This window comes from Odocoileus virginianus, chromosome 3, assembly GCF_023699985.2.
Source record: "Odocoileus virginianus isolate 20LAN1187 ecotype Illinois chromosome 3, Ovbor_1.2, whole genome shotgun sequence".
NCBI lineage: Eukaryota > Metazoa > Chordata > Mammalia > Artiodactyla > Cervidae > Odocoileus > Odocoileus virginianus.
In genome coordinates, this window is record NC_069676.1 from 15,988,666 (window position 1) to 16,014,965 (window position 26,300).

The 26,300-nt window shown below is 54.0% G+C and overlaps 2 protein-coding genes across 7 annotated transcripts in view; one reads left to right on the forward strand and one right to left on the reverse strand.

The window, feature by feature from the left end:
- The window catches only part of MLLT1 (MLLT1 super elongation complex subunit), a 64,815-nt gene extending 51,698 nt beyond the window's left edge, over nucleotides 1-13,117 (forward strand). For both annotated transcript variants that reach the window (XM_070464857.1, XM_070464858.1), the window contains 7 exons: nucleotides 1,390-1,944; nucleotides 5,762-5,849; nucleotides 7,300-7,408; nucleotides 9,553-9,652; nucleotides 9,892-9,963; nucleotides 10,288-10,359; nucleotides 10,547-13,117. In XM_070464857.1, coding sequence (XP_070320958.1) covers nucleotides 1,390-1,944; nucleotides 5,762-5,849; nucleotides 7,300-7,408; nucleotides 9,553-9,652; nucleotides 9,892-9,963; nucleotides 10,288-10,359; nucleotides 10,547-10,675 — 1,125 coding nt within the window. In that variant the 3' untranslated portion in view covers nucleotides 10,676-13,117. The remainder of the gene's footprint in view (nucleotides 1-1,389; nucleotides 1,945-5,761; nucleotides 5,850-7,299; nucleotides 7,409-9,552; nucleotides 9,653-9,891; nucleotides 9,964-10,287; nucleotides 10,360-10,546) is intronic.
- An 11,536-nt stretch (nucleotides 13,118-24,653) lies between these two features.
- Nucleotides 24,654-26,300, reverse strand: part of ACSBG2 (acyl-CoA synthetase bubblegum family member 2) — a 52,132-nt gene continuing 50,485 nt past the window's right edge. For 4 of the 5 annotated variants that reach the window (XR_011486725.1, XR_011486727.1, XR_011486728.1 and 1 more), the window contains 2 exons: nucleotides 24,972-25,073; nucleotides 24,654-24,786 (listed from right to left, as the gene is read on the reverse strand). The gene's annotated coding sequence lies outside the window, so the exon portion shown is untranslated. Of the gene's footprint in view, nucleotides 24,787-24,930; nucleotides 25,074-26,300 lie in introns of all 5 variants that reach the window. The other variant, XR_011486726.1, reaches the window with a different exon arrangement.

Here is a 26,300-nt window from a genome sequence, read left to right on the forward strand (position 1 = left end):
AGGCCCCATTCCACAGCCAGCCCCCCGGGGTAGCCCTTCAGACAGGCTTCTAAAGGGAGGCTTGTGATGTGAGTACCTCTTCCCACGACCATGGTGGCATGAGGAACACAGGGGCCGACTTCTCTCTAGGAGGCACTGGGGCCCCATGGCCCCACAGTCCTGCCCCTGAGCCTCTGGTGCTAGTGTGGGACTCAAGTAGGTTGCAGGTGGCCAGGCTGTGCCATCTCTGGGCTCTCTGCGGAGAGGGTTCTGTGGCTGCTCCCAGGGCTGTTAGCACAGGAAGCAGAGGCCCAGCTGCTGGCCTTCCCCTGGCTCACCTAAATCCCTCAGCACGTGGGGTGAGCTCCTCAAGTGAGGCTGCTCCTCCGCTCTGGTAGCTCTTGGTTTCTGGTGAGCTTGGGTCCTGAGAGCCTTGGTCCAGCCGTGCGCCTGTCCCCGGGGCTGGGGGCCGAGTCCAGTTGCCCATCCCGCAACCCTGGCTGTGCGGCAGGTGCTAATGCGGTGTGGACGGGGTGTGGGCACAGCCGGTGTCTGATGGGGCTCTTGGCTGCCTGGGGGTGGGGGGACGGGGCGCTCCCTGACTGCCCTGCCTGGCCTGCACCATCGCCTGGTGAGGTAGGTGGTCATGCTCCTGTTCAGAGGAAGCACAGGTGCACACGCTTGGAGTCCCCCAACCTGACCTTCCTGGAGGCCCAACTCAGGGCTGCTTGCCGCCTCTCTTTCCAGTGGGAGCCCCCCGACCTGGCTCATCGACGCCAGAGTTCAGGCTCCACACTCAACCCTCTGAATTTCTGAGGTGGGGATCCTTGAATTACACGTGATTTAGAAAAGCTGCCCAGGTGGCTTGGGTTCTAGAAGCCAGTTTTCACGCACAGCACTCAGGAACCCAGCAGGCGCTCACTCAGTAAAGGCGACTGTGGGGATCAAGGGGAGATTAAAGAGCCCCTGCGCTGCTGTGCACCGGGCCAGGCTGTCCAGTCAGGGCGGGGCCACCTGGAGAAGCACCTGGCTCTGGTGGGGACAGCAGAGGGGCCCGCCTGCTGGTGCCCCCAGCCCCGTGTCTGGCGGCCTCTGACTCCGCAAGGTGCCTGGGGGGCGTGGTCGGTGTGGCTGGCCTGTGTGTATCTGACTCACCTGCACGCTTCTTGAATCCCTCCGGGGAGTCTTAGCCTGTAGCCGCCCATGACCTGCTGACGCTTCCTAGCAGCTTTAAGGGACAGCTCCATTTAAAACTCTCACCTGCTGCCTTACTTTTTCAAAGCTTTATGGAAGATTTTCTCTAGCTGAGTCTGCATCAGGTGGATTACACTTTGTCGGGGTCGGGGGAGGCAGAGCAGGGCAGCCCTGAGATGCTGCGTGACCGTGTCCCCCTCCTGCCTGGCCTTGCAGGACGCCAGCAAGGAGAGCAGCAAGGCCTGCAAGGCCCACAAGGCGACCAAGGAGCACCGGGAGCGGCCGCGCAAGGACTCAGAGAGCCGGGGTACCTCCAAGGAGCCAGAGCGCGAGCAGGCCCGGAGCGCCAAGGACGCAGCGCGGAAGCTGGGCGAGGCCCGGCCACCCAAGGAGGAGAAGGCCCCGCCACCCAAGGCTGCGTTCAAGGAGCCCAAGATGGCCCTGAAGGAGACCAAACTGGAGGGCATGTCCCCCAAGGGCGGGCCCCCCCCACCACCCCCGCCCAAGTCTTCCAGCAAGAGGCCGGCCACTGCCGACTCACCGAAGCCCAGCGCCAAAAAGCAGAAGAAGAGCAGCTCCAAGGGGTCGAGGAGTGCCCCCAGCACCTCGCCCCGCACCTCGTCTTCCTCCTTCTCGGACAAAAAGCCGGCCAAGGACAAGGGCAGCGCCAAAGGGGAGAAAGTCAAGGCCGAGAATGAGTCCAGGGAGATCAAAAAGCCCCCGGAAGTGGAGGAGTCCAACTCAGAGGACGAGGCCTCCTTCAAGACTGAGGTGAGGCAGCTCCTTCCCCACCCTTCTCCCCTCACCCACCCCGCCCTTGTCCTCTGCTGTTACCCAACCTGTTCTTGTCCTCGCTGCTGGCTCTGAGCCACTCGAAGGTGACGAGGGGTTGGGATGCAGGGCCCTGGGCTCCCACTTGCTCCATGGAGGTTTGGGCAAGCCTTCATGCTGCACCAAGCCTGTTTCCTCTTCTGTCAGGGGCGATGCAGCTGCCTTGTGAGAACTCTGTGGGAACATGGGGTCCCGGTAGAGCATGACACTGGGTACCTGGGTTCACAGCTCTCCTTTGGGCAGCCCCCTGCATGGGTGGAGACTCAACTCACCCATGAGTGATTGTGTCCCACCATCAACTCCTTCCCAGGGTGCCACAGGCTCAGCCGGTCAGGACACCCCCTTCTGTCACTAGTGGTAAGGTATCCACGTGTTTTCATCCCGCTTTCTGGTCTGGGAACCAGAGGCCCTGGGTTCCTCCTGTGGCAGCATTTTCATATAGCTCTGAAGGTCCCCGTCAGAGACAGCTTGAGCCACAAAGGAGACGGAGCCAGGTATTGATTGGTTAGGCAGACCTCTTTGGCCTTGGAGGACCATGTCATCTCTGTGTGCTATTTGGCTTCTGGTAGTTAGAGAAGAAGAACTTGGCTGGATGGATGATAGTTGGATGTATGGTTGGGTGAATGGATGATGGTTGGATGGTTGGTTGGATGGATAGAGTGTTGGTTGGATGGATGGAGGGTTGGCTGGATGGGTATATGGTTGGTTGGATGGTTGAATGAATGTATAATTGGATAGATAATGGCTGGATGGTTGGTTGGTTGGATGGAGGGATGGTTGGATGGTTGGTTGGTTGGATGGATGGATGGATGGATGGATGGGTGGTTGACCCCTTCACTTATATCGCCAACCCCAGCCCTTAGAGACCTTTTATGGTTCCCGGCATCCTCATTCACTCTCAAAGGCAGAAGCTTTGCCTCCAACATTTCTGCTCGGAGCTCCACTGAGACTTTGAAAGTGGTTCCCAGAGATGAAGGCAGAGGTGGTTTGTGTCAGTAGCACTGATGTTATGAGTGTGTGGCTTCCAGGGGCACCTTGTTGGAAGTGTCCGGGGGTAACAGTTTGGCCTGGGGGTAACAGTGTATCCCCATTGATGAGGACATACATGGGGCTGATGATGATGTACACCTAGTGCTTCTTGCACCCAGGAGACTGTCTGCCAGTGAACTTACGGGCGTAGGACCCCGGAATGTCTCTCTGATGTCCAGGGCTGTCTGCCCCCTGGCTGCTGGAGGTTCTTCAGGTGCCCTATCTGGCATCTTTCTCCTCCGTCTGCTCAGACTGGAGCTCTGGGCAGGGTGTCCTTCCCTCCCGTCCACCCTGAATGCTTCCAGCAAGGCCTTCTGTGCCCAAGGCTGGTGCATCTGTGCTGGGAAGAGCTGAAGGCCTTCCTTCCTGTCCCCAGGCGGAGGGGCTCTGGCCCTGGGTGTCCACCTGACATCCTGCTGTGGTGATCCTGGGCACCTGTGCCCCTGTGGGCTGCTCCCTCCGCCTGCTCAGGTGGGCTGGGTGGAAGACCAGCATATCTAGCCTTGGCTGCCTGGAACCGGAGGCTGGCATTGCTCGGGAAGCCTGGGGTTTTCTCCTGGCTGAAGAGACAGGTCTGCTGTGCTGAGAGACTTGTGAACCCCAAGTCCAGGCTGTTTGAGATCCTGCAGCTGAAGCCTGGGCCTCCAGCAGGATCCCAGGGGTCTCAGAGGCTGCTGGATGGTGACTCACACGTCCTGACCCGGGACCTGGGGAGACACAAATGTCCACGGTGAAGAGGGCAAGATGGCCTTCAGATCCAGCCCACCCCCCAGCCTCCCTTGCCTGTCTCAGGCCATCCCGCTCTGGAGGCTGATGGCATCACTGCCAGAAAGCTCTGACCCTGCCTGGAACCCAGGTCTCCCCCTTGGCTTGCAGAGGGACCACAGCTCCTCATCTGTGTGTTGGGCCAGGACCCCAGCTCCTTTGGCTGCTTCTCTGTGGTTTCCTTGGCCATGGGGTCTCTTCAGTCACAGGCCCCAGAGTATGGGGAGCACAGTAGGCCCTCTGCTCTCCTTCTGGACACCCTGTGTGGCCTGAGCCCCAGAGCCTCAGCAGTGCTCACAGCAACCTCTTGAGGGCTCTCTGACCCTCAGGAACCATTATGCTCTTGGGGCGGAAGCCACGTCCAGGTCCTCCCTTCCCCATCCCGCCCCTTGTATTCGTGTGGAAGGAAAAGGGCTGTGTGTGGCTGAGGGGCCCGCCTGGCCTGCCCCGGCCTGCACCCTCCCCAGCCTGCCTCGACCTCGACTTCCGTATGCTTAGCAGGGCCAGCAGGGCAGCTCTTTGGTCAATGGGGAAGCTGAGGCTTAAAGGTGGGGCCTTGATCAGTTGGTGAAAAGCCAGGCTCAGACGCGGGGACCCTGAGCCAGAATAAGAACTCAGGAGTCTGTGCAGGAGGGCTGCGTGGCTTCAGTGGTTGGGGCTGGGGTTCACGCTGGCCTGTGGTTCCCACCCCAGCAGACACTGGCCATCCAGGCTGGTTTCCCAGAGAGGGTCCCCAGGATCTAGCTTGAAGGTGGCCAGGGGGGATGTCGGCAGTGGCGCGGGGAGGCAAGGTGGGGCAGACCCCAGGGGAGGGGACCCTTCACTCTTCAGTCGGTAAGTGTCTGTCCCTGGGCAGTGACTCCTTCTCTGGGTCTGCTGAGAGGAGAAGACCTGCGCCTTCCTGGGTCTCTGGGGGTCAGGACTCCCGCCTGAGGGTCTTCTCTCCCGGGGTTCAGCCAGGATCAAGGAGATGCTGCTGGCGCCTCCACCTGCCTCCCAGCCCACCCCCGCCACCCCAGGTGCCAGGCCGCTCAGCTCCCCCAGACAGCTCCCGATGGCATGTGGGCACTCCATGCCAGCAGGCTTTCTGAACTGTGGACTCTGCCCTTCTGCCCAGCAGAGCCCAGACTGGCCCCACCCCAGGCCCAGCTTTTACTCTGCTGCCCTATAGCCTGTCGGTTTCTCTCTCCCGAGGGCCCAGGCAGACTCCGCCCTGTCCTGGCTCATGCTCAGAGGTCCCATCCCCATGCGGGCCTCTGGAGTGGGAGGCGCCTCGCGGCCCCAGGTGTCTCACCCCCTGGTCTCCAGGGCCTGGAGTCCCTGTGTGGGCTTTTACTGCCCCCTGGTGGCTGAGTCAGGGTGGCCGGCTGCAGGAAGTGGTGGAGAGGGTGTGACTGGCTCTGGGTGCATTGGGGCCACCTGAGTCCACCATGTCCACCATGTCACTGACCCACAGGCTCATTGTCACCTCAGGGGCACCCAGTGGCAAGGAGACAGCTTTTTGTCACTACTCAGCCTCAGGGCTGTGAGGAGATGAGGGGTTACCCCCCTTTCCTGTTCAGCCTTCCAGTTGTGCTCCCACCGGAGTGGGCAGGGCCCACACGTGAGCAGCCACACAAACTGTCCAGCCCTTGCCTCAGCCCTGACCTCCTGCCCAGGTAGGCGGGAGGACCAGCCACGGGCTGGAGATTTAACGTCCTTCAGGGAGACAAGAAAGGTCTTGGGTTGTGTTTTGAATGCAAATAGCTGCATCCTGGGGCTGAAGAGGAGGCGAGGTGGGGCCATGTCTGGAGGGTGCTGGCACCTTGGCGACCTGTTGAGTGCACATCAGGGCATCCTGCCTGGCTGTCTCTGCCACCTAAGGGCTTGGCCATCCATTCCTTCTCTTCTCTTCAGTCGGAAAGCTGACTGTTGTCCTCTCTCTCTTCCTGTCTGCCCCGCCCTGCCCTGCCATGTGGTGAAGTCCGCCCAGTCGAGCCCATCCAATTCCAGCTCCAGCTCTGACTCCAGTTCAGATTCGGATTTTGAGCCGTCTCAGAACCACAGCCAAGGTGCGTGCTGGGCAAGGAGTCAGTGGGGGTGACAGGCTCCCTGACCTCCCCAGGGGCCAGCAGGGCACTAGACCTGTTATGGAGGCAAGGGGTTCACAAGGAATTTCCCGAAGCTGTTGACTCGCTGGAGGCTTCCTCATGTACACCCAGAGTCTGAAAGCTGCCTCCAGAACTGGAGAAACCTGAGGGTAGGGTGGCTCCAGCCTATGCTAAACTTGCCCCCAGGGCTTCCTTTTAGGATGCAGTTTGTCACATGGGACCTCCCAAACTGGCCTGGGTCACCTGGCTGCCGACTGTCCCTCTCCCGGGCCCTCAGCTTTGTCCATCTGCAAAGAAGGGCTTTGAGCTGGGCTTTGGATCTGTGGTAAAGGGCTCTGTTCTGACCTGAGCCCTGCCCTTACCAGGCCTCTCCTCTCCAGTCCTACCAGATGCAGGGTCCTTGCCTCTGCTGCCCCCAGCCAGCCAAGGGCTCCAGCCCAGGCCCCCTTGGCAGCCTGGTCCCTGCAGGCCTCCTGGGGTGCTTGAGGGGAGGTGGCCCAGCCAACCCCTGCCCACCCTCACACCGGAAGCACTTCTGGTGGATCACACAGAATTTCCTCCACAGCCTGGAGCCCTTTTTGAGGATGGGGGAGTGCTGGGGGAGGTGAACGTATTGGGATGGGGGACTGACATAAAGACACAGTCCCGAGGGGGCTGGGGGATGGGGTGCTCTGAGCCCACACTCTCTCCAAGGGTTCTTATCTGTGGGGAAGGGAGGGGGAACCTGCCAGGCGGGGTCATGTGACCAAGGTAATTGAGGGCTTTGTGTCCCTTTGTTGCCTCGGTAACAGGAATATAAACCAAGATGCCGTCTGTAGGGGATTGGAACTGAGTGTCTCTGGAGAAAGGGAGGACGGTGGGATGGGAGCCTTTGAGGGGGCTGCCAGCCGCTGAGGGGGCTGCGAGGGGGCTGCCAGGGGGCTGGGCAGGCTTGAGTAGGGGCACGGGGAGTGGGCAGGGGTGGTGGTGTGTGGTCCACACCTCAGGCCATCTTGCCCTCCTTGGCTGGGACTGGTTCGTGCTGCCTCCAGGCAGAGCTCTGATCCTAGTGCCCGGAGCAGAGGGGAGCTGTCCTTGCCTTGGCAATGGAGGGACCCTGCGTGCCTGTCTCAGGCCAGGGGCCGGAGGCCTGTGAGCAAGGCCAGGAAGGTAGGGGCAGGGGGGGCCAGGGGTCCCTTAAGGAGGAGGTGGCCACAGGGGCAGTGCTTGGAGATGGGCGGCAGTCCCCACCTGGCCAGAGGAACCTCCAAGGTGCGTTTGTGTGGGTGCGTCTTAGGGGTTCTGGCATCAAGAAACTATGTGGCCCTGGGGATGGAGGGGGCTCTTGGGCACAGGTGGGCCCCTGAACCCCCTTCTCTCACTTTCCCTCCCTTCCCCTCTTCCTCCCTTTTGCCCTCGCGGCTCTCCCCAGGACCCCTGCGCTCCATGGTGGAGGACCTGCAGTCCGAGGAATCTGATGAGGACGACTCTTCATCAGGCGAGGAAGCCGCCGGCAAGACGAATGCAGGGAGGGATTCCAGGTGCCCGGCCAGTGGGGAGGAGCGGGCATGGGGGCACCGGGGTGGGGAAGAGAGAACCCACTCGGGAGCCCTGCCTGGGCATTGAGGGGGCCTCCGGGGGCCTCCTTCATCCCAGTGCTGGAGAGCGTGGCTGCGGAGTGGAGGTGGGGCCAGACACTCCGGGAAGGGTCCCGTTGTCACCTGAGAAGTGGGCCGAGGTGGTGCCTAGCAGCCTGACCTGAGCCCAGGCTTATGCCAGCGGAGCCTTGTTTCTCTGCTCTTGGCCCAGGCAGGGGTCCTTCCCCAGGTGGGCGGCACTGGGCTGGGACACACTGAGGACTGTCCTTGGACTCAAAGACACCCCGGGTGGGAACAGCTGTGGCCTGGGGAAGGGCCACGTGGCCTTCCACCCAAGTGGAGTGAGCCAAGACACCTCCTCCAGACACCCCTGCACCTGGGAGTGCGCCCACCTCAGGGATTGCTGTCCGTGCTGGCCTTGGCCCCAGGCCTTGGGGGTGGGCAGACTCAGGGTCAGCAGCTCAGTCTGGGTCCAGTCCTTTCTTCCAATGAGGCCGATCCCTTCTAGCCTCTGGGGCTCTTCACTAGGTCTCACCCAGCAGGCAGGGCAGTGAGCAGTCCGTGCTCATTGTCCTGTGCTGGTGTTGCTTGTAAGAGCCGCCGTCCTGGGGGCCGAGGCCGTGGGAACGGCTGCTATGGGAGCCTGGGCTCCCTGGGCAGGATGGCAGGGGATGGCGCTCAGAGGGACGCCCCTCCTGGGCAGGGAGGAGGGATGGTGACCCGCCCAAGACGGGACTAGTGGCAGCGGTCCCCGCCTGGGTGGTGCTGGTGACTCTTGAGTGCGAACCTTAGTGTGGACCCTGAGTGTGGATTCCAAATGTGGATCCTGAGTATGGATCCCGAGTGTGGATCCTGCTGGAAGTGGGTGTAGGGGGCTCAGGGGCTGGTGAACGTGCGCCTGCTGATGGGGGCTCAGGTGGCAGTGCCAGGGCTGAGCGAGCGTCAGAAGACGTCTCACTGCTGGGTTGAAGGGGTGCAGGTGGAAAGCAGGATGGGGCTGCCTGGGGCACTGCATCCATCAGGAAAGGGGCCCCATGGACCCTAATGCTGGTGCCCAGCCACTGCCTGGTAGAGACAAGGCCGTCAGGCCACTCCTGGGCATGCTCACCAGCGGTTCCTCTCAGGTGAGGAGATGGGCTGTCTGCTTCTCCCTGATACTCTGCCTCTGGGGAGGTGGTGGGGAGAGCAGAGGACTGGAGCCAGGGAAATGGGCAGGCCTAGCCTAGGGGTGCATGAGGCAGGAGCCTCTGAGGGTCAAGGCTGCAGCCAGCATTCTGGCCCTGCCTTTACGCCAAAGCCCAGCTCAGCAGGAGAGAGGCAGCAGGCAGGAGCGACCATATACCTGATGGATTCTGCCCAAGGGTGCTGTGCGTTGCCACCCAGAAGCAGTGGGAGGAGGGGGAGCTGGAGAGGGGCTCCGTCTGCACCGCCTGCTGATCTGTGGGGGAGGGGTTTCTGGAAAAGCTAAAGGAATGGACCAGCTCTTTCCATCCAAACTGAGGGCGGTGTGAGTAGAGGGAAGCGCTGTCAGGTGCAGGCTGGCTGGGGGCATCAGGCAGCCACACCCTTCCCTCTGTGAGGGGGCGCCCCCCAGGAGGTGCGGACTGGATCCCCCCAGGAGGGGATGGGCGCCTGAGATCACCACTTGGGCACAAAGGGCCCTGTGTTCTTTTCTCCCGGGGTGTCAGGCTGAGGTGGAACCATCCGTCGCTGGCCATGTCTCTCCTGCAGGCCCCTCCACCCACACAGCAGTGAGCATGGAGCCCACCCACCTGGAGTTCTGACCTCAGAGACACACAGGGACTCCAGAGACCCAGGGGCACCCCAGAGCCCCACAGGGCAAGCATGCTGGTCTCTGGGTTCCTTGCTCTTTGACGGCAGCTCAGAGACTTTTTCTATTAAGTTGGCAGTGGCTGCCTGGAGCTGGGTGAGGGGGTCTCCGGACCTGTAGGGGGAATGCTGGGTGCTGGCCTGGCCCCAGGGAAGGGCTGAGTCCGTCCCAGAGCTTCACTGGGGGTCTGCTGGGCAGGACTGCCTCCCTGGAGCTCTGGGTGGCCAAGGCCTAATGGGGTCGTTTCCATGTTCAGGTTGAGCTTCAGTGACAGCGAGAGCGACAATAGCGGAGATTCCTGCCTGCCTAGCCGGGAGCCCCCTCCGCCCAAAAAGCCACCTCCACCCAACAGCAAGGTAATTTCCTGGAGGCCAGCTGAGGGTTGGGCCTGGCATTTGCCAAGTCTCTGAGGCTGAGGGTGGGGGCACAGTAGAAGGTGAGCTCACCTCTCAGGTCCCAGTAATAGTCTGCTCCCTGGGATGGGCTACTCTTACAGTCGGGTCCAGGGCCAGAGGAAGGACAACGGGTGGACCCAGTGGGGGCTGGGGAAGGGGGCACAGGCCAGCACTCACACAGACTGAGGTTCACCCCACAGGCATCAGGCCGCCGGAGCCCAGAGCCCTGCAGCAAGCCAGAGAAGATCCTTAAGAGGGGCACCTACGACAAGGTAGGGGCCAGGACGGTGAGGGGGCTACAGCCAGGTGGGGCCAGGACGGTGAGGGGGCTACGGCCTGGTGGGGCTGGGACAGTGAGGAGGCTACAGCCTGGTGGGGCCGGGACGGTGGGGGCCTATGGCCAGGTGGGGCCAGAACAGTGGGGGGCTACGGCCAGGTGGGGCTGGGATGGTTGGGTACCTATGACACAGCACCCAGGGTGGGGTGGGGTTACGACAAGATGGGGCTGTCGTGTTGGAGGGCACCAGCCTGGAGCTGCCTGGGTGTGGCACGGGTTGGGAGGGGCAAGTCACCCCTGAGTGCCCCTCTGCCCGCAGGCCTACACTGATGAGCTGGTGGAGCTGCACCGGAGACTGATGGCCCTGCGGGAGCGCAACGTGCTGCAGCAGGTACGGACAGATCCCTGCCCCAAGACTCCCAAGGGCATGGGTCTCAGAGGAGTCCTAGGTGGGATGCTCTCAGGAGCATTAGGCAGCCCTCAGGAGCCGCCTCCTTTTCTTTGAGGGCCTGGTGGGGGGCGGGGGCCACCCCAGCCCAGCATCCTGCCCATGAAGCCTCCCTGTCCCCTCCTTCCAGATCGTGAACCTGATCGAGGAGACTGGTCACTTCAACGTCACCAACACCACCTTTGACTTTGACCTCTTCTCCCTGGATGAGACCACCGTGCGCAAGCTGCAGAGCTACCTGGAGGCCGTGGCCACATGACCCTGGGCCGGGTGCCGGGCCGCAACCCTGGGGTCCTGGGAGGCCACGTCCGGGCCCCGCCTTCCCCCTTCTCTCGACTCACCCGCCCGCAGCACTGCCTTAGTGACCGCCCTGTCCTTGGCCCACATGGCCAGCTGCACTTTCCTCATCAGGAGCCCTGGGGCAGAGGGTGGCCAGGCCGGCGCTGCTGCTTCCCGACACCCAGGGCTGTTACCTGGGCCCCCCTGGGAAAGCGGCTTGTGCTGGAGGCGGCACCAGGCCTCACTCCTGAAGGGGAGGAAGCGTGCCCTGTGTTGGGGGCCTGGCTCCATAGTGGGGCATGTGGCACAGCTTCACTGCCCGGGCCCTCTGAGCAGCGGGGGCCCTGCCTCCAGCCTCTCCAAACGGTTCAGAACACACCCGCCGTGCTCCAGGACCTCAGAGGGCCCCCGCTGCACCTGGACGGGCCCCACTCACCCTCCCGTGAGCTGACACAGTTCCGTGTCGGCTCTCACTGTGCTGGGACGCGTGCTGTATAGTCCTCTCCCTGTTATATATGTGTCTGCACTCTAGGTACCGCAGCAGGTTCCAGGGGTGTGTTTCCGTGGCAGCAGTGCACGCTGGGGGGTGGGGGGTGTGTAAGGTGGGACTTGTAGGTTAAGATGTCTCCACTGGTCTTGTTGTCGTCGGGCTGGAGGCCGAGCCGGAGCACCAGCCGGCCCCTCCAGGGGTAGGGAGGACGCCTCTCCCTTCCCCCGGCCGGTGAACACTATGCGCCACCATCTCCGGAAGCAGCCCCCGGCCCGGGGCTCGTCCTCTTCCTCCTTCCATAGGATCCTCTTCCTTCTGTTGACCGAGTCTTCAAACTTTGAAAAAAAACATGAGCTTTTGCCAAATAAGACGGGATAGTTTGTGGAGTGTTTTGCGGAGCGTCAGGACTCAGAGCCAACCCCTCACGCCTGGGCCCCGGCGGGCAGCAGGCCTTCCCACCCCTGCGAGTTGTGCCAGTCCAGGGCCAGAGACCCAGCGCCTCGCACACCTGAAACTCTCCAAGGGCCAAGCCAGCTCCTCCTCCCCACCCCGGCCGGAACGTCCTTGTGGGGAAACTCCTGGGCCTGGGGGCCTGTTCGTGCGGCCTCTGCTCTCCCAGACCTCGACTCCAGGCTCCTCTGGCCCCCACCGGCTCCAGCAGAGGAGGCCTGGACCAGAGCTGGGCTCACCTCCTCCCCCACCGCCGTTGGATGGCCCCTCTCTTCCCGGTTTGTGAGTACACACGTGGGGTGCGCCAAGCCCCCCCTTCCCTGTGGTCCCCGGGCATTGTCAGTGCTCCAGTTTGGTCTGTCAGGCAGACCCCCCAACACTCCCTCAGGAGCCCCGCCCCCAAGGCTTCCCCAAAAGCCAGCCTTGCTGGTGAGACCCCAGGACCTGGGGAGGCCCAAGAACTTTCCGAGGAAAATGCCATGACTCCTCGCCACCTGCTCTGAATCTCTCCCAGCCCCACTGCCTCGAGGTATCAGGAAGAGGGCAGGCCACGTGGCAGGCTCTGTGCCGCCACCCATTTCCCCAGGCAGGCCAACAATACTCCGAAGTGGGGCACCTCTCCTCTGGAAACTAAGACATTGGACAGAAGGGACTGGCCTGAGGGCAGCAGCTGCCGGGCCCTCTGTGCACAGGGGCCGCCAGGGTCACGGGTGGGAGCCTCAGTCCAAGGGCGCTAGTCTTTTTCCTTCTCAAGGAGCTCCTGACTTGGTGACTCGGGCAGCCCTCTGCTCAGGAGCCGGGCTCTGCGCCGGAGGCAGCTAGAGGAAGGCTGGGCTCGTGGGTCTGCCCTTAGCAGCAGCAGAAGCTGGCCCTGCTTCTGATTTCCAGGGCCTTCAGAAGCACCAACCCATTTCTGTTACCTCCTCTGGCCAGAAGGCCCCTGCGCTGTCCTCTGGACCTACTCTGGGCTCAGTGCTGGCCCTGCAACCACCTGATGGACGTGCCAGGCAGCCAGGGCCCTGGCCACGGCATTCCCAGCTGCTCCCCCACCCCAGCCCCAGCTGCCCGGCAGCTGGGCCCACCAGGGCTCTGGGGAACACTTCCATAGGAAGGGCCGGCACTTTGTGATGGCCGCGTGTTTAGTGTTAAACCCCCTTGCCCCCAGTGCAAATCCCCGTGTTTTGCTCTCTCCTGAACAAAATGTAAACCGACGCCTGAAAGCGAAAGGTATCGAATACCTTTCTTACCCACAAGGGTTTTTTGTTTTTGTTTTGTTTTTTTACAAAGAATGTGTCTCACTAGGAACTAGGACACTCATCAACCTGAGACCAACTCCTGGATAAAAGGAATAAAGGAGAATCGTGTTTGTAATAAGTCACAGGATTGTGTCTGTCCTGGGTTTCAAACTTTCTTTTTGTTAAATTGTGAAATTATGGAGGAGTTTTATAGAAAAAAAGTGAAATAAAGTCAGACGGGAACGCAGAGCTCTGTGTAGGGCTTTGTGCGTCTGCTTGGTTCGCTCTGTCGTGGCATTGGTGAGTGGAGGCACAAACTCCCACAGGGCCCCTTCTCTCCTCTCCCCGTCTCAGCGTTTCCAGGTGGATGACCGGGAAGAGGAGAGGGGGTTGGAGCCAAGCGAGGTGGGCACCAGGAGTGGGTGCAGGGAGTGTGAGCAAGGCTGGCATCCCAGAAGATATGGATGGCACAACCAGAAACCTGAGAGGTGCAAGATGGCAGAGAGTGAACTCTGCCATCCTGATTTTGATGGTGTGTTCTTTCCTTGAAAGCAGGGAGCAAATTTTGGGTTGAAAAGCAAGCCTGACCTCAAAATATGGATGAATGGGTGGGTGAGTAGATGAGTGAGTGGATAGATCATGGGAATCGGTGAGTGGATGGATGAAAACCAGACAGAAGATGTGGGCAAAGACATCCTTTGTGAGGTGCCAGGGTGCTTGTCAGCCAGTTTGTCCATGGGGTTTGCTCTGGACTTGGTGTGGCAAAGCTGAGTGAACCCCAAGGAGACAACTCTCCCAGGCTCTATCTAAGCAGTCTTGTCCACCCTGTGGGCTCCAGTCCTACCAGAGGGACAGAAGATTCATTCCAGAATGGTCAGCATTGGCCAGTACCCTCCAGCCACTCTGCCCACAGCAGGTAATTAAAATCACTTCTGTCATTTGGCAGCCACTTGGGGAGACAGCTGGCCACACCAGGGTACTCAAGATAATTTTGTCTGTTTTCTAATCAGTAGCCAGAATTTCCATTTTCAGCATCCAGGCTGTGCCCTCCCTGCCCTGTCTTTCCTACCAGGGATTCTGCAGGCTTTTTTGGGACGGTTTCTCATCTGAGCTCCTGAATTAGGGACACAGAGTAAAAGAGGGTCTAGAATGGTTCCCACCGTTCCCAGACACCGCCCCACCCCCTCGCCCCACCAACACACACATACACAGAGTAAAGGACAACTACGTATAAAAATACGGTAGGGTTTGCTACAAACCAGGTGTTGGGCTGAGAGTTGTTGCACAGATTCCACAACCACTCGGTTAGGGTAGGCACTGCTGTCAGAATTCCCACAACCGGTGAAGAAACATTCTGCAAGAGTTGACTTTCCTACATCCATACAGCTAGGAGGCACATTCCCGACACTCAAGATCAGGTATGTGTTAACTTTATTGCTTACAGTAAAGATTTCTTTGTATTTACCCATATAATCACCTCCTGGGGTATGCTTTCTGAATTTCCATCTGGAATCATCTTCCTTAAGCCTGAAAAAAATCTCACTAGCATTTCATTTATTGCAGTGATGAATTCTCTTAGCTTTTGTTCATCTGTAGACACCTTCATTGTATCTTTATTCTGTGAGGATATTGTCATTAGGTATAGAATTCTAAATTGGCAGGTATGGTCTGTCCCCACCTCCTGCTTGCTGCTCCATCATCTTTTGGCTTCCATTGTTTCTGTAGAGAAGCCAGCCCTTCAGTGTCATTTGTTGCCCTTTTGAGGATCATGTGACTGTCATCTCTGGTGCCTTTAAGATTTTGTCTTTTAGTTGGAAACAGTTTCATATATTTTAATGATTTGTTTCTTCTATTGATATGACATCTGCATCCCTTTTAAATGCTTTTGCCTTGAATTGTTCCAAATATTTTTTCCAATCTTTTTTCCTGTTTTTGGCCAAGCCACACAGCATGTAGGGTCTTAGTTCCCCAACCACGGATGGAACCCACATCTCATGCATTGGAAGCATGGAGTCTTAACCACTGGACCACTAAGGAATCCCTCAAATTTTAAGTTTATATTTTGGTGATGCAGGCACAAGTACAAAGTTTCCAGGGACACATGTGCTGTGAGTGGTGATCCTCATTCTTACTTCTTTTCCTTCTCCACTTTCTTGCACAGCTCTTAAAAGCCATCTGTGCATGAACAAGACAAAACTGTACCGGTGATACCATACATACATCCTTTTCTCTTACTATATCTTAGAGTTCATTCCAAATTAGCATGCCATGTAAAGGCACCATAATTTACATAACTCATCCTGCTGGTGGGCATTTAGACTCTTCCCTCGTTTACTTCCATGACCACAGGTAACTGCACATGTTCAGGTGCGTGACAGCATCTGTGCTCAACAGCTTTTGTGGTGGATCCGCCTGTTTTCTACCAGGTTTCTTGGTATTTGTGTCTGTGTGCTTTTGTGTCTATGTGTATTTTTAGGAGCTCCTTATGGAATATGTAACGTAGGGCTTTGGAATGTATTCTGTTTCCCCAGCTTGTCTGTAGGTTTTGTTTATGACATTTCCACCATGCTGAAGTCCTTTCTTTCAGTGGTTTTTGGGTTATTAACATTTTATCTAGGATGATTTTTTTTTTTTTTTAAGTTCTCTCCTGGTTTCTTCCCTCCCTCCTTTCTTTCTCACCTTCCAGTTTGCCATGAGTTAGGGCCCCAGTGATACATTACTCAATTCCTGCATGTATTTGTCAGTCCCTGACTTCTCTCTTCTGCATATCTATTTATGTCCCATCACTGAGCTTTCAGTTACTTCTGCTTTATCATTTCTTTAATATGTGGTAGGGCAAGCCTCACATCCCCACCCCACCTCCCCATCAGTATTCAAGAAATCACTCCAATGTCCTTGCATGCTTGTTTTCCCACATAAACTAATCAGCTTATGTTTTTGAAAATTTATCTTGTTCTGAAGTTTTACATTAACATTCTGTTTTGAGTTCTGATTTTTAAAAAAACATACTGGGTAGCATTTGGTGGGGTCCCGGAAAACTCTCATTCATATGTCTTCATATGTTGCTTCTCGCGTTTTCTGCTTCTGCACGTCTATGACATAGGTTGGAACCTATCTATCTACCTTTCAGATCTCTAACCAACTGTTCTCTCTGCAGCCACCAGAGGGCGCCTGTGAGCTCCTGAGTCAGATCTGGTTCCGTGCCTCCTGCCCTCCCCCTGGGCTCCCTCCAGCTAAAAGCCCCGGGTCCTCCCCATCCCGCAGCCCACAAGACAGCCATCCTCGCTTCCTGCCCTCACCTCCCTCTCTACCAACCCTCTCATTTTGCTCCAGCCAAGCAGGCCTCTTCTCTTCCTCCAATTGGCCAGCCACGTTCCTACCCTAGGCCCTTAACCTCTGCCTACAACACCTTCCCCGGAAAGTCACACAGCTCCCTCCCAACCGCTTTTAAATCTCTTGAAATTTCTGCCTCATCTCCTTGGTCACCATGTTAAAATTTCAAACCCCCAACCCTGGCTAGTCCACCCGCTTCATGCTTCAGTTTTCTCTGGATCACTGTGTACTCAATGCATACTTTATTATGCTGACTGGACAAGCCCCTTGAAGTCTCTTACCATGTGTCTCAATCTGAAAACTGGGCATTTATTCATTGAACGCATACCTGAGGAGACAGTGCTCTCCTAAATCCTGGGGTCCCATAGGGAACAAGGCAGTCCGGCCCCTCACCCTCATAGAATTGACCAACTAAACAAATGATACAACCATGGTAGCAGGTGGCCGATAGGGCTGAGCAGAAAATTTTAAAAGGGTGTGGGAGTGGCGGGGGTGGGGAGGTGGGGAGGGCGGTCAAGAATGACCTGGCTAAGGAAATGGGACTCATTGGAGAAGAGTCACAGTAACAGCAACTGTAAGACTATCTAATGTGGATGCAATGCTTGTGTGCCAGGAGCTATTTGATACGCGTAAATGCATGAAATCCTTATAGAAAATCTTCGTGCTAGGTGCTATTATATTTTACTTTATATATTTATGTAAAAATGTCAATATCCCTCGTCTTACAGATGGGTAAACTGAGACACAGTGAACCTGGGTAGTCTACTTTTTTTCACACACAAAAAAAGTCGCACGCATTTAAGGTATATATGTTGATGAGTGAGGTTAAGTAATTTGAGCAAGTACGCCCTGGGTGATGGGGGAAGCTGAGATTCAAACCTGTGAACTCGGGCAGCTTCAGACAAACCAACCAGAGACACGGAGTGAGGGTGCCTCCAACGCCGCCAGAGCAAAGACATGGCGCGCAGGCGCAAGAGGGGAGGCGCGGTGCCAGGGGAGTGGCGCGCAGGCGCAGGAGCCGGAAGAGGGTGCGACGCAGGGCACGCTGGTTCCTGAGGAAAGCCAGGAGGCGCTCCCGTAGTGCTCGACGTAGGTGAGCCGGTGGCCGTCGTGCCAGTGCTTGGAGCTGAGCCGATATAGTTGGCCTACTTGATGGCCTTGCCCAAGACCGTGCCGTGCTCGGTGATGGACGCCTCTCTGACGAGGGCGAGCTCGTGCCACAGGTTCTCCCCGCCATCCCGCTTCGTGGGCCAGTAGCGGTAGGCTGTGGGCAGGTCAGAGACCTCACGTAGGCGAGAAAAGGGAAGGGGGCGCAGAGACGGGGTGTGGCACCGATGGTGTGGCTAACCGGGGTTCTTGGTCTCTTGAATCAGTAGAAACTGTTGAGGCCAGAGGGAAGTTGAGGCAAGGCTTCACTGGGGTCCCTGCTGTAGCAGCGGAGGGAGAAAACAAGTGACAGATGTCCGTCCTTGCTCTGAGAGCGGGGAGCCGAACTGGTTCCTTATACGGGATGGGTCCAGGGGGTGGGCAGGAGAGGTGGCTTGGGTGGTGCTGTTTGGGGTTTTGTCTTTTGTGTCTTATTCGTAATTTGCCCCCGTTGCTTACGCACACAGTTGTTTTTAGTCCCTTATAGTTTCTTTGTGTTTTCTCACTGGAGGAGATGTTTGTCCAAGGGCGGGCACAGCAGCGACGTGTCCCAAGTCCCAGCCTGTCTCAATGCAGGTAGAGAAAATGGAGGAAGAATGGGATGGGGGTGGGGGGAGAGCCATGAGAGAGAGAGTGAGAAAGACCAGGGCTTGCTGGTGGAGAAAGAATGCAGGGACGGGTGGACAGACAGATACACGAGAGAGCAGAGGACAGCAGCAGACCCACCGGCAAGTAGGCAACTCAGTCCTAGTGGTCCTCCTCTAGACCCCTCCCCACCAGGGTCAGGTGCCTCTCACAATGGGTGACCACCCCCCTATACACACACACACACATACTCCTAGCCCAGTATCCAGGCAGAGGGACAGTGACCTCTTCTCCAAAACTAAAGTTCTGACTGGACCCCCAAGGACCCCACTGATTGAGGGTCATTTCTGAGGGACCCCCCCCCCCCCTCAAATAGCCTCTCTGGGAGCCCTGCCAACCACAGTCTGGGCGTAAGGAGCCCCTGACTGGCTTTCATGTCTGGTGGGTGGGGTCTCTCCTTCACTGAACTCTGTCCTGGGTGAGGACATGGCTTCCAGGGTACTTTGACAAGTCTGTTCTCACCTGTCTGTGGGGCACCTGCTCTCCAGGGACTGGGCAGACAGATATTCTCAGAGACACAGTTGCAACCAAGTGGAAGGTGGGGAAGGCACAGGGCTCCCCTCTAGTCACAGGGTGGTCATGAAAGGCCTCTCTGAACAGTGAGTAGGAGTGGACCAGGCAGAGAAGGGAGGGAGAAGCATCTGAGAAGAGAGCAATGTGTTTTAGGCTGTTGGGACTGGGGGAGAAGAAGTGGATGGTGGGGAACGAAAAGAGACAAAAGGGCCAGATCACATGAGGTCCTCTTGGCTGTGTTAGTAAAGAATTGTTTTCTGGTATTTCTGTGCCCATCCCACCCACATGCAGTGTTTCATCCCTGGTAGAGGCTGAAATCTCTGCCTTCCACTCAGCAGGCATTTTCACCTTGTCTGTCATCAGGAGGGCAGTGCCTACTCCTGTCTCCAGTTTCTTTTTATCTGTTTTGGTCACCTCCCCACCTGCTGCTCCCTGCTGCAGCCACCGGGGGAGCAGCAGTCTCCAGCGTGAACATCCAGATCATTCCTGCCTGTGGCCAGCTCCTGTAACGTCACTGGATTCCACAGCCTGAATCCCTCCTGGAAGCACAGCCTCCTGTGCCTGTGCAGAGGCCAGTCTTGGGGGTTGGGGCAGAGGTCCACCCAAGAAGCCCCTTCACCCTGTGCCTCTGCAGCCCCTGGTTCCCAAGGTGACAGTCCCCAGGGAGGCTGCTGCTAAGTCACTTCAGTCCAACTCTTTGAGAGCCCATGGACCGTAGCCCACCAGGCTCCTCTTGCATGGGATTTCCCAGGCAAGAATACTTGGTGGGTTGTCACCTCCTCCTCCAAGGGATCTTCCCGACGCAGGGGTCAAACCTGCATCTCTTTATGTCTCCTGCATTGGCAGGCAGGTTCTTTTCACTAGCACCACCTGGGAAGCTCCCCATCCCCATCCCAGGGAGGAGCTGACCAGGGAGAACCTGGTCTTAGGTTCAAGTCTGACAGCTGAATAGGATTCCAGAGTCAGTGCTCAGCGTTCATGGTTGGCTTTCAGAGAAAGCATTCACAAGGGAGCCTGAAAAAGAGAAATGAGATGAGGAGGGAGATAATGGAGGAGGCAGACACAGAAGGTGTGATGTCATGGGGGCCAAGGAAGCAGAAGGTTTCAAAAAGCAGAACAGCAATAGCAGGACCTAGGGCCCCCAAAAGGTCAAGGACCTATGCCCAGGGGGCTCGTGAACTTGTTTACCAACCAGGCATGTCCTAGAGTCTCCTGTGTGTGTGCAGCTACCTTGTCGAATATTGTTGGATGCTGTTGAGATTGATGAACTGAGAAATCATTTAAAAGCCTCTCTGGTTCCTCAAAAAATTAAACATAGAATTACCATATGACCCAGCAATCTTATTTCTGGTTATGGAACCGAGAGAATTGAAAGCAGGGACTAGAAGAGAGATTTACACACCCACATTCACACACAGCAGCATTAATCAGAGTAGCCCAAAGTGACCCACTCTGACAGATGAATGGAAAAACAAAATGTGGCCCAATGGAATGTTATGCAGCTTTCAAAAGGAGAGAAATTCTAACATGGGCTACAATATGGATGAACGCATTGAGGAACTTATGCTCAGTGATATCATCCAGTTACAAAAAGATAAATATTCCACTCATATTAGGTACTGAAATGAGTGGGCTTCATAGAGACAGGAAGTAGAATGGTGGTTGCTAGGAGAGAGGGGAGAGAGAGTGTGTGGGGAGTTGTTTAAAGTGTACAGATTTTCAGTTTTGCAACATGTACAACTCAATGCACTTAACCCCATTGGACTCTATATTTTTAAATGGTTAAAATGATAAATTAACATAAAATAGTATATTTTACATTTACCACAAATTTAAAAGTACATTTTAAAAATGCCTTTTTAAACTTAGTAGCTTTTCATTTCTCAGAGAACAACTATTTTTTTTTTCCACTTATTTTTATTAGTTGGAAGAACAACTATTAAGAGAGCAGTGAGGCCAGACTGAGAACTGTTGAGAAAATACATATATTTCTTTACTGAGTTTGAACATTTTTTTGACAATATAGACAGCTATATTTCTTTGATGAGGGATAAGTATTGAAAAGAAAGTAAAAACAAATATTGACAAAGATATGTTGAGCATAAAAAAATGGCCTATATGTTTTGAGAAATACATTGGCAGTGAAGTATCTAGATATATTATTAACACAGATCGCCTCCCCCAGCTTTCCCATATATTAATATCAACCATCTAGAAAAAGGGAGAAACCACATCCACAATGGAAACACAGGCTATAAACTAGAGTTAAGTTGACCGGACACTATATGAAGTAGTTAATAGATAAAATCATTAAGGTTTAGGGAACTCCCTGGTGGTCCAGGGGTTAGGACTCTGTGCTTTCACTTCAGGGGGCACAAGTTCAATGCCTGGTCAGGGACCTAAGGTTCCACCAGCCTTGGAACATGGCCCCCCAGAATTTATTAAGGTTTTCTAAAGAAAAGATATGAGTAAATTGAAAAAGACATCAATGAATGAGAAGGCTGGATCTACATTGTAAAAGTTAAACTCTTCTGTAGATTAGTCAGTATAAACAAGCAACTTGAATCAAAATCTCCACAGAAAGTTTTATGGAACTTAGGTTGTTTTAAAGTTTACATAGAGGGCTCCCCTGGTGGCTCAGTGGTGAAGAGTCCACCTGCCAATGCAGGAGACACAGGTTTGATCCCTGGTCCAGGAAGATCCCATGTGCCGCAGAGCAACTGAGCCTGTGCGCCAGAACTTTTAAGCCTGTCCTTTAGAGCTGAGCCTGGGAGCTGCAACTACTGAAGCCTGTGTGCTCCAGGGCCCTTGATCTGCAGTGGAAGAGGCCACTGCAGTGAGAAGCCAGTGCACTGCAACTAGCGAAACACCCACGCAGCAACGAAGACCCAGCAGCGCCACAAATAAAGTAAAACAGAGGGTCTACATAAATACTAAGTGCAAGAATAAAATAACAAAGGAAGCTTTGTCTTGCCAAAATCGAAACATAAAGCTATCATCATTAAAACAACATGAAGGACTTGTGACCGGAATGTACAAAGAACTCTTGTGAGCCAACAATAAAAAGACAAAGAATTCAGTTTAAAAATGGGCAAAGAGTTTGGACATGTGTCCAAAGAAGATTCATGTAGGGATATTTGTGATACAGCCCAATGATGGAATATGACTCAGCCATAAAAACAAATGACTGATATGCAGAAGTGAACTCATGCTATGAGGGGAAAGCCACTCGAACAGCCACTACTGGCCTGGAAGGTGATGAATCCCAACCCCATTCCAACAGGCGGAAGCTAGGAAAATAAAAACTGTATCCCCCAGAATCTCATATAGAGAGGGTTCTGGACATAACTTGGATTCCACTAATCAGGACTGATTTGGACATGACCCATGTCATGTTCCCAGTAGAAACTAGGTGCTTCTGGGGCCAGCAGCAGGGGCATCAGCTTCTTGCCTGGGCCAGAAGTCTCCTGACCCAGCGGTCTCTTGGGCAGAAGTAGTTTTCCTGGTCCACAGCAGAGATGGTGTGGTTCCACTGTCAGCTCAAACCAGTCAGTCCTAAAGGAAATCAACCCTGAATATTCGTTGGAAGGGCTGATGCTGAAGCTGAAGCTCCAATACCTTGGCCACCTGATGTGAAGAGCCAACTCATTGGAATAGACCCTCATGCTGGGAAAGATTGAGGGCAGGAGGAGAAGCGGGTGACAGAGGATGAGATGGTTGCATGGCATCACTGATTCAATGCGCACGAGTTTGAGCAAGCTCCAGGAGATAGTGAAGGACAGAGAAGCCTGATGTGCTGTAGTTGATGGGGTCACAAAGAGTCAGACATGACTGAGTGACTGAACAATCACCACCACCTTCAACTACTGGAGAGGTGATGGAGCCTCCTGGACTGGTGAACTAGAAGTTGTTCTTAGAACATACTCTTCCAGCCCCACTAGTGATTCCCAACCGCCCCCCCCCCCCCGCAAATTATTTGAGTTATGACTTACAAACCATAAAATTTACTCCTCATAACAGTACACAGACTTGTAATAAATTCATACTGCGTGAAACCATTGGGACCCTCTGGGCTTTTTGTACCTGGGTGTCTGTTTTCTTCTTCCTGTCCGACTCCTGGGAGAATTGTTCCCATGTGTAGGTGTGTTTTTGATGTGTCTGTGGGGGAAGGTGAGCTCTCCATCCTCCTACTCCACCGTCTTAATCCCCCTTCCCTGGTCACAACATTTTTAAATAAAAATATTTACTGACAGGGACTTCCCTGGTGGTCCAGTGGCTAAGACTCACTCGAAATGCAGGGGGCCCAGGTTCGAGCCCCTGGTTGGGGAACTAAGATTCTACATGCCTCAACTAAGTAAGACCCAGTGCAGCTAAATAAAAATATTTTTTAAAAAAATAAGTTAAAGTAAAATTTATTTATTTATTTAGCTGCATTGGGTTTTAGTCATAGTGTGCGAGATGTTCATTGTGTCATGAAGGCTCTTTTGTTGTGGCACATACACTCCCTAATCGTGGCATGCAGGCTTCAGCATGTGCAGGCTCAGTGGTTGCGGCATGTGGGCTCTTAGTTGCTCAGCAGCATATGGGATCTTAGTTCCCTGACCAAGGATCAAACCCATGTCCCCTGCATTTCTAGGCAGATTGTTAACCACTGGACCTCCCTGGTCACAATATTTTTATCCACTGATCTGTACATACTTGGATCATGTGTATTTATGTTTGACAACACCTTAATAGACACAGATGATTCACTAGCATTGAGCTCATGGCCAGCAGCACTGTAAGTCATGCCTGAATGAAGCTTATTTTGCATGTGTATATTTTTCCATAAGGCACCTCATAGCTTTCTTGAACTCAAGACCGCTAGTCAGCACTTAAGTACTACACTTGGGGGCTGTTTTTAACAGTGAAACCACCAACAAAAATGCAGAAAACATAGCACTAAATAGACCCCCCAAAGACACAGGTTCACAGCTGAAGCCAGGAGGCACCTTGTTGGACCTTCAGCAAACCACAAACATGCATGTTGGGTTGTTAAACTTTTCCACTGCTCCACCCATTTCCAGAGATGGCTATAGAAATGCCAGATACATTAATTTTGGGGGTTAGTTGCTCAGTCGTGTCTGACTCTTTGCAGCCCTATGGACTGTAGGCCACCAGGCTCCTCTGTCCATGGGATTTCCTGGGCAAGAATACTGGAGTGGGTTGCCATTACCTTTTCCAGGGAATCTTCCCAACCCAGGGATTGAACCCATGTCTCCTGCGTTGCAGGTGTATTTTTATCTTTACAGTCTGAGCCACATGGGAAGTCCTCAGTGAGCAGGCAAACTTGTAAATATGGAACCTGCAAATAAAGAGGATTGACCATACTTACATAGTAAAAGTAGAAAAACTTACAACTTGTTGAGGAAGACTTTAGCCTTATCTCTGTCAGATGCTCTTTTGTGAGGAGAACGTCTGTACATTTCTGATCGATTTATCATTTGGTGTTTTAAAGAGGAAACAGAAAAAAAAAAAAAAAGGAGTGCCTCTGGGCATCTGGGACCTGAAGGGGACACTGGAAGTTTCCTTCTTCCTGCGCTCGTGCTCGGTCCCTCTGTATGCCAGGAGATGTCCCCTGCCCACTCTCTACCTGTACTGATACCCTTTCAGGAACTGATAACTGTGTGTGTGCCATATCAGCTTTGGTTTGTCCAAACACAGACTATTGGATGAGAGAGAAAGAAGGTTCTATTTTCTTTCAAGCTGCTGCTGTCTCACATCTTACAACAACAGCAGACTCATTTATCCCAGAAGATGTAATTCATTAAAAAATCACAGCTATTGGGACTTCCCTAGTAGCTCAGCAGTAAAGAACCCGCCTGCCAGTGCAGGAGATGCGGGTTTGATCCCTAGGTTGGGAAGATCCCCTGGAGGAGGAAATTCTCCGGTATTCTGGTCTGGAAAAATCCCATGGACAGAGGAACCTGGCAAGCAACAGTCTATAGGGTTGCAAAGAGTCGGACACAACTGAAGCGACTTAGCCCGCACTCACACCTTCCCAAGACTCAGACATGTGAACTCACACAGCCAGTCAGAATCTAAACCCAGAATCTGAACTCCTTGACAAAGGACAAGCTGTCCACATCTGGCCAAAAATCAGGACATGGGGCACTAGAGAGCTTTATTGTCAGAACTCATCGGACAGGTTTTTAAGTTGCTTCCAGGAAGATGAGTGGGTTTGGGGGCCGGTTTCTTCTTCAAACCGGGCTTTTCTTCTCTGGTGTCTCTGCCAGTCCTCTGGGGAGGGGAAAAAAAAAAAAACAGTTGAAACCCACCAGGCCAGATCTTTCTTCTGAACAGGCAGTTCTTCAGGGTCATCCTCATCAGTTTCCTCAGGCTCACGCCCCGAAGGCCTGTAGGAATTCCAAGGTCTATGCTGACCTTGTTGCTTCAAGAGGCATGGCCAGTCCGAGAGCGTTTACCTCTTCCACAGGTGGATGACAAAGAGACCGATGCACAGGGAATGTGGCTTCTTAATAACACAAGAGACTCAAGTCCCTGTGATGGGGTCTTCCTCTTGCAGGCTAGAGAGAGGAGAAAGATAAGTTCTCATATGGGGACCCTTGGTATATGTGTGTTCATTCCCTGACATCCCACCACCCAGGGACTGTAAGATGGAACTGTTCCAGAATAAACAGATCCCCTTAGAAATTAAGAAAAAAACTGAATTCCTCTCCAGTGAACTTGAACTTGATATTTACCTTTTAAAGAAATTTATTTTTTAATTGAAGGATAATTGCTTTACAGAATTTTGTTGTTTTCTGTCAAACCTCAACATGAATCAGCCATAGGTATACATATGTCCCCTCCCTTTTGAAACTCCCTCCCATCTCCGTCCTCATCCCACCCCTCTAAGTTTATATGGAGCCCATGTTTGAATTTCTTGAGACATACAGCAAATTCCCGTTGGCTGGCTGTTTTACATATGGTAATATAAGTTTTCATGTTATTCTCTCCATACATCTCACCCTCTCCCCACCTCTCCCTAAGTGTATAAGTCTGTTCTCTATGTCTCTTTCTCCATTGCTGCCCTGTAAATAAATTCTTCAGTACCATTTTTCTAGATTCCATATATATGTGTTAGAATACAATATTTAGCTTTCTCTTTCTGACTTACTTCACTCTGTATAATAGGCTCTAGGTTCATATACCTCATTAGAACTCAAATGTGTTCCTTTTTATGGCTGGGTAATATTCCAGTGTGTATATATACCACAATTTCTTTATCCATTCATCTGTCGATGGACATTTGGTTTCTTCCATGTTCTAGCTATTGTAAATAGTGCTGCAATGAACAATGGGATACATGTGTCTTTTTCAGTTTTGGTTTCCTTAGGGTATATGCCTTGGAGTGGGATTGCTGGGTCATGTGGTGGTTTTATTCCTAGTTTTTTTCAGGAATCTCCATACCATCTTCCATAGTGGCTGTATCAATTTACATTCCCACCAACAGTGCAAGAGCATTCCCTTTTCTCCACACCCTCTCCAGCATTTATTGTTTGCAGACTTTTTGATGATGGCCATTCTGACCAGTGTGAGGTGATATCTCATTGTAGTTTTGATTTCTCTAATAATGAGAGATGTTGAGCATCTTTTCATGTGTTTGTTAGCCATCTGTATGTCTTCTTTGGAGAAATGTCTTTTTAGGTCTTTTTTCCACTTTTTGATTGGGTTGTTTGTTTTTCTGGTATTGAGTTATATGAGCTGCTTGTATATTTTGGAAATTAATCCTTTGTCAATTGTTTCATTTG